This window comes from Cynocephalus volans, chromosome 8, assembly GCF_027409185.1.
Source record: "Cynocephalus volans isolate mCynVol1 chromosome 8, mCynVol1.pri, whole genome shotgun sequence".
NCBI lineage: Eukaryota > Metazoa > Chordata > Mammalia > Dermoptera > Cynocephalidae > Cynocephalus > Cynocephalus volans.
In genome coordinates, this window is record NC_084467.1 from 112,684,988 (window position 1) to 112,695,656 (window position 10,669).

Consider the following 10,669-nt stretch of genomic DNA (forward strand, 5'->3'; position numbering starts at 1 on the left):
TGTGTCCACTTTTGGTTCCTTTATTTTTGAGGTGGGTTGGAGGGATCAACAGGAAAGGGAGCTGACAGCAGGACTGGGGGTTCTGAAGCTGGGGAGGGGACTGCTTTGTGGGCAGAGAGTTCCTGAGGTAGTGTGTGGGGCTCAGGGATCTTGGGAATGCTGGCAGATTGATGGGCTTCAGGTGAGGTCTGCTGCCAGTGCGTCCTCTGCTGAGGCCCCTTCTCATCCAGGTAACTAGTAAGGAGAGGAATTGGGTGGCCAGTCACCAACATTCTGTTTTCACAGGTGCATTCCTGCCCCCTGTCCCTGCCCCATCTGTTCGGATCCAACTCCTGTTATTTACCAGCCACTCCTGCTCTCACAGGCCCAGGAGGCATACCAGCCTATGGCTGTAGATAGCTTCTGGTTTAAGCCTGGTGCTGAGGGACAGGTGGGCAGTGACTTACCTGAGGCCACATGGCTAGTAAGGACAGAACCACTAGCGGCCTCAGTGATCATACCTGTTCAAGGCTCAAGCTGCCCCTCTGCTAACCCAGCATTTAACTTCACTGGGTCCTCTGGAACCTCTAACAAGAAAGCTTTCCTTCCCCTTCAACCTCTCGACTCATCACAACCTCCACCACCCCATTCACACCGGAATGTACCCACTGGACAGTTGTCTTTGCAGTCCTCCCAAGTGGAGGCAGCTTATCTTTCTCAAGACCAGCTAGCCCATAGTGTTTTTTGCAAAGCTCTTGGCTGCCATGGTAGCTATACCACCAGTGCTGTGGCTGTCTCCCCAGCACTCCCAGACACCCTGCCACATCCATCCAAGATGCCAGCACTGGACTCTGGCTGTTTGTGTGGTCCAGCAACCTCTTCATTGGAGGACCCATCCAACCCTCTGGCCTTTCAATCCTTTACCTCCTTGGCTCTATTGACCTTCACCTCTGCCCTCACTTGGACATCCTCAGCCTTGGCCACTCACTGGGTTTATCCCATAATTTTGCCCTGTTCATGGCCTACTCTCTGAACCCTTCCCATCCTGCCAGCTCTCCCTTCTGGCCTCTGCCTTTGCTCACACACTTCCTCAAGAAATAGACCCTGGACTGCCCCCTGGGACCTCAGCACCTTCTGTTCCCTGAGGCCAATCATCTCAAGACACTCAAGAAACAGTTCTCTCCGCCATCTTGTCCTTCCCCGGAGCTGCCCAGAAAAAGCCTTCAATCTTTAAATCCTGTTCATGGCTACCACATTTGCCAGAGAAAATCACATAACCAAGCACTCTGAAGCAGTCATTACGGGTTATGGTTTTCAACATCTTCTGGGCCTTTAAGGCTCCCTAGAAATCTCTTAACCTTCCCAGTGGGCTTCTTTGCACACTCCCCACAGCAGGTATTTCAATCTCCACCACCCATTCCCTGAAGCCATTTCCACCCACCTCCTTTCCTCTCTCAGCAGGTGCCCTTGCCTCCCACTCCCCAGAGAAATGCGAGGCCACCATTTGGAGCAGGCTCAGCTCTGCTCAGAGGAACCCACGCTGTCCCGTCCTGGGTCCTGGCCCTAGAGCTCATCCCTCCCTCCTCAATGCTCTCTTTTCCACTTCCTGTCCTTGGACATAAAAAATCTTTTAGAAATCTCTAGGGGACCAGCCCGTGGCTCACTTGGGAGAGCGTGCTGCTGACAGCACCAAGTCAAGGGTTAAGATCCCCTTACCGGTCATCTTTTTGAAAAAAAAAAAAAAAGAAGAAAGAAAGAAATCTTCTCTAGAAAATCCCCTTAAAGCTATTCTCTTGCTATGTAAAGCTGACCCTCTCCTTGTCTTCACCATCAAGCTTACTTTTTTAAACTACAAGTTATTATATTAAAATAATTATACTTCTTGCAACAGTGATGAAGGAGGCACATACCCTGTTTCTGAGTCCCCTCTATCAGTCACCCCTCAACCTATCATGATCTGGTTTTGGCCTTCCTGATGCCGTGAAGAATGTTCCCACGAGCCAGTACAATGACTTCTTAACTGCCTGATTCGTGGCCTGTCTTCATCCTCATCCTACTTGACCATCTCACAGCATTTCACATGCTTGGCTCTCCTGCACTCTTGAGTCTCTCTCTTCCTTGGTTGGTGATTGAACTCCCAGGGTTCTTCTGCCCTTGTCCCCTTCCTCTCTCTTATCATGCCCTCTGCCAAAATGACCTATCTAATCCTCTCTCTTACAGTCTCTAAATCAATGACCCCCAACAGTACACCTCCAGCCCAGAGCCCTGCCCTTTCTAACTGCCCCCTGGGCATCTCTAGCTGGATGTCCTATAGACACCTCAAGATCTCAAACTGGGCCAGTCCTCTTTCCACAGAACCTGTTTGTCCTCCATCCCAGTGCCAAGCATAGAAACCCCAGTTATCTCTAGCAGCTCAATCCTGAGTCCATCACCAACTTCTCCTGAACTAGGGCAGCCACCTCTCTGGTCTCCCTGCTCCTGCCCAGTCTCTGTTCTGCCTTCTGAGCTTATGGTCTTCAAAGATAAATGTGAACATGGCACTTTCCAACCTAAGATCTTCAAATGGTAAGGCCCTTGCCCATCTCTCCCCACCTTGGCTTCCAACTTCATCTCCCCACATTCTGAGGTCTCCACCCATACACACACTCCCCACTCAGATTCTACCTTCCTGAATGTCTCACATTCTCAGTCTCACATGGGCTTCCACCTGGAATGCCTTCCACCACTTCTCAGCCTAACAAACTACCAGGTTACCTCCAAATTCCAACTCATTTTTGCCTCTTTTGTGAAGGCTTCATTGATACACCCCCATCCCAAATTGGTTGTTCCGTTCTCTGTGCTGCTAAGAAGCGAACTTCATCCCTTACTAGGGTGCTCTCCACACTGATATGTATTTGATGTCACTCTCCCCCACTGCACGGTGAGCTCCTTCAGGGAAGGGGTGCCACCACACAGCAGGCACTCAGCAAACCTCCATTCCTTCCCCTCCCCTCATCTCTGTCTCCAGCCCAAGCAGAGGTCCAGGAACCCAGGAAGCCCATTGTAAATGTGAAAGAACTTGATTAAGCTTCCCAATTCCCAGGTGCCACCTTCTTCTGCTTCCCACTCACCTGATCTTGGAGTTAGACTCCATCGAGAGGCTTTTGTCCAGTGCTTCTTCCAACAGTTGCTGCAGTAACCACTCCTGCTCAGTGTCCTTTCTTCGAGCTGCAGCCAGCCATAGCTGGGGGCTCTCATCGTCACTAGAGTCCCTGGAGAAGCCTCCCATTTTAGTGGCCCACAGATGTCCTGGGGGAAGGGTGGCTACTCCCACTGCCCCCACAGACTCCAGCCACCTCTTGTCATTGAAAGACTCACAGCTCCAGGTCCAGGTCCCCCTGGTAGGAGAGGGGAGATGCACACACAGAGCAGGTGCTGTTTAGGAGGCGGAAGCAGTCAAGGCAGTAGAGACCTAGAGGAGAACAGGAGCAAAGGAGGTGAACTTGGGCTTACCCACCCAGCCCCTGTGCTCCCTAGTTTCCAGCCCATCTCCCCTGTCCCACCCCTGGAGGAATCGTCCTTGTCCAGCCTTCACACTGTGAACACTAGGGAACTGCTGCAATGCCACTTGCATAGAAATCCTGTTCTCACCCAGGAGAATCAAGGAAAGCATGCAGAAAATGAGCTACCTGAGAGCTCTATGTAAATGAGAACATGCATAGTAATGATGGGAGGGGTACAAAAGGTGAGGTATAAGAGAAGTCCGTAAAAGAAGGACCACAAGGGCCGGCCCATGGCTCACTTGGGAGAGTGTGGTGCTGACAACACCAAGTCAAGGGTTAAAATCCCCTTACCGGTCATCTTTAAAAAAAAAAAAAGAAGAAGGACCACGGTTGATTGTCATATGCAAATACAGTGAGCCCATCAGGGAGAGGCACACTCCCCAGGGGTCTCACCTCGGCAGCCTGGGGTACTGCAGGACACAAAGTTCTCCATGTCCCCCTCATCCTGGGGCTGCCCACAGCCCAGGCAGTAGGCCCGATGCGGCCAAAAGTGGCTGACAAATGAACCCAGGCAGGGACACCTGAGAAGAAGGGTCACAGACACTAAGCAGGCCAGCTCAGACAGCCTAACCCTCCCTACTCCAGCACCACCCTCCAAATGATGGGGAAGCCTTCCTGCAGTCTAACCTCCTTAACAACAACCTTTCTATTGCCCTGTCCTCCTCCTACCCATCACTCTCCACCCCTAAGAATTCTCATTTTTAATTCTCCCTCTCAGGGCATGATGGCATGGAATGGGCACCCTCTTCAACCAAACCTCTTGTCACTTAGGGAGGACAATGATCCATTCTAACTTCTGGCTCTTTTTCTGTCCCCTCTCACCCATTCCTATAGCAAAGGACAGTGGGCTCACCGGCTGGCCAGCACATGGAGGGCACTTGTGTGGCCCTGGTCAGCTGCCCGCCGCCTCACAGTTCTGCTTAGAGCAGCCAACAGGTTGGTTCGGCGGCTTAGAAGTACGTTGTAGAGGTAGACGATCCTCTCCTGATGGGGGGAGATCAGGGATGGGTCCCACCTGATCCTGTTTCATCTGCCTGGAATGCCCTCCGCACCCGTCCCCACTCTCTACCTTTTTCTTCTGTCCAACTCCTATGAATCCCTCTAGGTTTGGCTCAAATGCCCCTTCCTTTGGGAAGCTTTCTGGACTTCACCAGGTAGAGTTACCCACTTTCTCCTCTGGGTCTCCAGAGCACTTTATTCATTCCTTAATAAAAGCACTTTTTAATTGTAATGTTTTGTTAAAAGCCTGTCTAGCCTGCTTTGAGACTCTGAGCTCCTGACCAGGTGTGGTTCATCTTGGTATCTTTGGAGACCAGCACAGTGCCTGGCATACAGTAGATGCTCAGTAAATGATCAGTAAATAAGTAAACAAATGGCGAATTTCTATTCACACCTCAACATGCCAACACCACCCAAGTTCCTCCGTGGTTTTAACAAAACTTTGGAAGCAAGCTCTGTCTCAGGAATCCCTGCCCCAAGAGGCACAACTTCTCCCAGCCCTATCTGGGGTCCAGAGACCTGTAATCCAGGTAATTTGCTTTGGGGTTCAACCAGAGGAGAGAAGCCTGGGGCTGCTGAAGGGCTCAAGCTCCCCAAAGCCAAGACAGTCAGCCACTAGCTTAGCACCCTGAGGAAGGGGGATCCCTCACCTGCTCCCGGGATGGGTAGTAGGAGGCACAGATGACTCGCCGCAGCCGACTGACATAGCTGCCAAACACAGTGACGAAGAAGCACAGGCCGTACATGATGCCTGGAGCACAGCAGGTGCAGTAAGCATTGCCAGTGGGCACAAGGGGCAGGCTAAAACCCTGGCCCCTGGCCCCCCCAGAAGTCTGTGCCCCTCATTCCCTGAATGCTGTCCATTCCCCCAGGGCCCTCAGGGCTGTGTTGATACCGATGACTAGGTAACCAGTGGCGTCAGGCTCCAAGGGATGCAGGAGGCAGCGCTGGGACAAGATGCTGATGTTGCCTTGCTGCAGGACATCAAATGCTGACACCAGGTCACGGTAAATATTCCCAGTATAGCCAGTCCCTTCTACAGTTATAGATACCAACACAGGGCCTGGCACAAAGACAACATGTGAGGGACACATATAGCAGTTGCCCACTCTACCATGCAGAAAGGCCACAGCTTCTGAAGGGTGGAAAGTGGAGCACAGCAGGTCGTAGGGATGGCCTATACCCCCGCTAGGGGCCTTTGATGTCCCAGGCACCCTCAGGGTGCTGTGGGGCCTGACCTCAGTCCTGGCACCTAGGACTGGCCCCATTGTCTAGCTGGGGTGGCACTGGTCACCAGATATGATATGACCTTAATGTTTAGTGAGTCCACCCTTGCCTTCATGACCACTCAGAAGCATTTATTTTATTTTATTTTATTTTTATTTTGGGGGGCAGCTGGCCAGTACAGGGATCCAAACCCATGACCTTGATGTTATAAGGCTGTGCTCTAACCAATTGAGCTAACCAGCCAGCCCTGAAGCATTTATTTTAGGGCCGACCCCGTGGCACACTTGGGAGAGTGAGGCACTGGGAGCACAGCGCCGTGGGTTCGGATCCTATATAGGAATGGCCAGTGTGCTCACTGGCTGAGCACGGTGCGGACGACACCGAGCCAAGGGTTGCAATCCACTTACCGGTCACAAAAAAAAAAAAGAAAGAAAGAAGCATTTATTTTAAAGCACTGGTTGAGCACTGACTGCATAGCAGGCACTGGACTAAGTGCTTTATTGTTTGTTTTGCTTTGCTTTTACTTTGTCTGTTGGACCTGTGGTACACAGAATTAGGTTAATTATATTGCTTGGCTTGTGGCACATTCTCAAGCAATTGTCTACCAGGCGCTCAGCACACATAATCTCATTTACTCCTTACAGTGATCCAGATAGGTTGCTACCATTATTATCCCATTGTTCAGATGAGGAAACTGAGGCTCTGAGAGGTGAAACAATTTGCTTAAGTTCACTGCCTGATAAAGGACAGAGCCAGGATTTGAACCCAGGCCAATTTGCCTCTAGAGCTTGTATCTTTAACTACTCTGTTTTGTTATAACCTTGACCTGGACACAGGTGTTACGGGGCAAAGGATAGAGTTGGGAGAGAGGAAAAGTCAGGATCTGATGAGCAACAGCAACACAGAGACATCCAGGGTGGGAGCGAAGAGAAGCTCAGGAGAGGATAGGGAGGACACAGGAGCAGGCGAGGGGGCTGCAGCGAGCAGGCGGGGAGAGGTGTGGGCACTCACTGCGGGCCACGATCTCCCCCTGCAGCTGGTACCGGGCTAGGTCTAGAACCCAAAAGACAGCATAGTCCAGGAAGACCAGGAACAGCATGAGGAGGAGGTGTCGGATAAGGTTGAAGGTCTTCAGGACACAGAAAATTTGCTCCCATCGGGACAAGAAGATGGAGCCTGAGTGGGAGTGGGATGGTCAGGAGGATGCTCCCCAATTCTTCCCACCAGACTCCAGCTCCTGGAGAGGACTCCTGTTCCTGATAGAGCCTGGGCCTGTTTGCTCATCGGGAAGATGAAAAGGGCAAGAAGCTGTGAGGACCCATGGGCGAGGGTGGGAAACACTGCAGGGGCAGGCGGCTCTGTGTCTAGCGGTGCCGGCCTAGCATCTCCACCCGGGCCCAGTGGCCATTCCCAGTCTCTAGGAACCCTCCCTCCTGGGACATCTCTCATACCTTACCTGGCTCCCCACCTCACAGGAAGTCCTCCCCCTCCATGTCAGCACATTCACACTTGCTGTCCCCACCCCAAAAAACCTTCCCAACTTCATTTCCCTTGCTCTGTATGTACTTCCCACTCTCCTGACTCCCAGGGTGCTTCCAGAAGCATCACCTGCCCCTTCTCTCTCTGTCTGCTTTTTCTGAGGGTGTCAACTTTCCCCTTTCAGACTGAGGGCTCCCCAAGGACAGGGCTGTGTCTCCCCCTCAGTTTGAAATATCCTTAAGTTCTGTGTTGTCTCTCCTCCCTCTGGCCCTGCCTCAAGCCCTGCCGAGCCCTGCCTGTGCATGCGGCGTAGGGTCAGGGCAGTGGGGTTAGGGGCAGCTCTGGCCTCCCAGAGAGCCGCTTCTCTCCCATGCTCAGGCCCTCACCTGGCTGGATGTAGTGTGTGGCCTCATGAGCACTGAGTGGTAGCACTGTGGGCAATCCTGCCTTGGAGCGGACAGTCTCCATGCGCAGGAACTGGCTGGTGATGTAGATGTTGTCGTAATGGTCCCAGTTCAGGTAACAGTAGCGGTAAAACAGGGCTCTGGAGTGGGGGTGGGAGGTGAAGTGCACATGAAGCCCCTTGGCACCCCTAACCAGACCCCACCCTGAAACTTCAGCCTCCTGGGATGCAATGGGGACTCATTAGGCCTTAGCCCTGGCCCTCACTGGAGGTAGAGAAGCACGAGCAACAGAGGTGTGGCATAGCCCAGCAGAGCCAGGGCCTCCCGGGCGCGGAGCAGCTTCATGCTGATAGCCTCATGCAGGTCCAAAGCTACCTGTGACAGGCTCCGAGAGGCATTGAGGTCCACAGAGAAGTGGTGGGTGGCTGTCATGTTGAATTCAAACTCCTGACGCACCCGGTTAATCAACTTCATCACAGCTGGGGCCAGCAGGTTCCAGGGGAGATGTGAGCAAGGGAAAGTTAGGAAGAGGCAGAGCAGCACCTGGGGTCAGGAGTCTGGCATGGCCCACAGACCAGCCAGGAAGCCCCAGTGCTTGGACCTGCAGTGCACTGAGGAGGGGACAAAGTCTGCACATATGTGTGCTATCACCACTGTATGCTCAGCACCCGGCATTATGCCTGGCACGCAATAGATATTCCGTAATGAATGATCTCAATGACCTGAGCTCAGGAGCAAGAGGCCCTGGTTCTGTTCACAGCTCCTGCTCTAAAGCCAAGCTTTGGTGAGGCACCTCCCCTTTACTGGGCCTCAACTTCCTAATCTGTAAGGCCTGGATAACCTCTAGAGGTCATTTCCTGCTCCTGCATTCTCATTTATGTACTGAGTACACTCTGGGCTGGCAATGGCCATATCAAGATGAGGGAGGGAGACCACCCGGTCGCACCGCAGGCAGCAAGGGCTAGAAAGGGGTCACTCACGGGTGCCAATGGTCTTGCGCAAGAAAGGTTGGATGTACTTGGGGATGACGCAGAACACCTGGACCACTGAGAAGTGGAGACTGCTGAGTGTCAGGAGGAGGGACGGAGACACAGCCTGTCCCCCTACCTCTGGGGACCCTCTTCTCACAGGGCCTTCTCAACTTTTTGCTTTTCCTTTTGGCCTCCACATTTGTTCAAGACCTTTTAGACTCTCCCTAATGCCCCCCTTCCCCAGCATTGGTCTCTCCCTACTGCCTAGCCCCCCATCCTGGGCCCAGCATCCTTATTAGTTCCATATTCATTGGCCCCTCTGGGTCCCCCTGGTCCTGCCCTCCTGACTGACCCCCATATCCCCATCTCCCCACCCCACCCCACGTTAGCTCCTCCTTGTCAGCAAATCCCTGGCTTTCTCACCGCTGGCAAGTCCACAGAGCACCAGTTTGAAGGGCATGAGCACGTAACACAGGTGGTAGGCTTGTGGTATGACCTTCATGCAGCTGTCCTTGGCGTCATCGAAAACCCGTGCGCATTTCGAGTAAGGATTGCCCAGCTCCGAGTTGCACACGTCGCCGATGTGCAGGAGCCAATACCACACGTTCCGAAGGGCCCTGGCTGGGGACAGCTGTGGGGATGGTACCCAGGGCCAGAGTCCAGCAGCCTCTTCTCAGGGGTTCAGGGAATACCAGTACAGCATCCAGAGCTGGAGAGGCCTGTGGTCAGGGGCCTGGCTGTGCTGTATCCAGTCAGCACCCAGGAGGGGCCCTAAAAGGCCTGGACAGCGGTAAAGGTGAGGAGACTGGGTGCATTTTGACCCCCCCAAATCAGACATGCTAATGTGCTTACCTACATGCTTCACACCATCCATGATTGACCGAAATAACTTACGGACCCGGTCAGCCACCTCTTTGGCCTTCTGGGCAATAGCTTTAATTTTGTTCAGAGCACCTGAGGGGTGAGGGGCAGGGACACTGTGGGGCTTCTTCCTCTAAGGACTAGTTTTCACCTTTGCTTCTGGGGTAGGGAGTAGAAAGGGGGCTGCCACCCTGGAGGTGGGCAGCCTGGATGCTTGGGTGTGGGAGATAGTTAATCTGGCAGTGGAGGAGGCCAGAGAGCAAAGGAAAGGGGCTCTAGCTGGGCAAAAAGGTCCCTTTCCAGGCCCAGATTCTTTGAGGTTAGTACTCAATACCAGCAGAGAGGAATGAAGCCAAAGGACTTCTAGAACATGCAGGATGGGGGGAGATGGGGGCCTTTGGGGACAGTGGTGGGGGGACCTTACTGACAAGGGGCTGCTTGGCCCGCTGCAGCACTTCGGCAGTCTGGTTCAGGGCTAGCTCTGCCCCACAGGCCACAGCCTCGCTGGCCCGGGTGAAGTTGCGCAGGGTGTTGGCACAAGGCCCTTGTAGCACCACTCCAAAGGCAGCCACCAACAGCAGTGTCTGGCCCTGGTCTGGGGGAGAAAGCTCCATCAGAACCAAGACCCCAGCCTTGAACATGGCAGCAAATCCCTTACATAAGCCTTCAGAATATTTCCCTTAACCCCCATCACCCCCAGGATCCCTTCTGCCCCAACTTGTGCCCCCTCCCACTGGGAGCCCGGCTCACTGGAGAAGGCCTGGGGCAGCATCAGGAAGACAGTCACTCGGACCTGGCGGGAGAATCCCATGCCCAGGCTAAGGAAGGCAGCCAAAGTGAGGGTGCCTACCAGGCAGCCCCAGGGGCTGTGCCCTTCTACCAGTAGTTCCAGAAGCCCATAGGCCGTGGCCAAGGACAAGCCCAGGGTAAAGCCCCCCACACTGCGGACCACAGCTCGTGCCATGCTAGGCTCCTCATCCCCCGAGGGGCGCACAACACCCCCCATGGCTTTGGGCATGGCTGCTGAGACCAAAGGTTTGCTGTCTCCAGGAGATGCCCATCAGGTTCTACGGTCCTGGAAGTTCTCACCATACTCTAAGGTTCTGGAAGGCTTCTACTGTGTGTGTCTTGGAATCCCTTACCCAGTTCCAAGGACTGGCAAGGGCATAGGGAGGTCTCTAATCTCCTTCCCCCCATCTCAGAGCAG

At 53.5% G+C, this 10,669-nt stretch overlaps 1 protein-coding gene across 1 annotated transcript; it reads right to left on the reverse strand.

The window, feature by feature from the left end:
* Positions 1-20: 20 nt before the first annotated feature.
* Positions 21-10,480, reverse strand: DCST2 (DC-STAMP domain containing 2). Its single transcript, XM_063105845.1, has 15 exons — positions 10,213-10,480; positions 9,887-10,057; positions 9,454-9,555; positions 9,025-9,222; positions 8,611-8,676; positions 7,896-8,109; positions 7,613-7,770; positions 6,759-6,923; positions 5,416-5,583; positions 5,171-5,271; positions 4,375-4,505; positions 3,915-4,042; positions 3,337-3,430; positions 3,090-3,230; positions 21-234 (listed from the first exon to the last, which is right to left on the reverse strand). Exons 1-15 carry the CDS (start codon positions 10,478-10,480, stop codon positions 21-23), a joined length of 2,319 nt encoding a protein of 772 aa, XP_062961915.1.
* Between the last annotated feature and the right edge of the window lie 189 nt (positions 10,481-10,669).

Coding starts and splice junctions, on each gene's coding strand:
- DCST2 (XM_063105845.1), bottom strand. CDS start 10,480: ATGCCCAAAGCCATGGGGGGTGTTGTGCGCCCCTCGGGGGATGAGGAG. Junction 3,431..3,914: donor CAGTACCCCAGGCTGCCGAG/GTGAGACCCCTG, acceptor GTTCTCCTCTAG/GTCTCTACTGCCTTGACTGC. Junction 3,231..3,336: donor GGGGACCTGGACCTGGAGCT/GTGAGTCTTTCA, acceptor AGGCTTCTCCAG/GGACTCTAGTGACGATGAGA.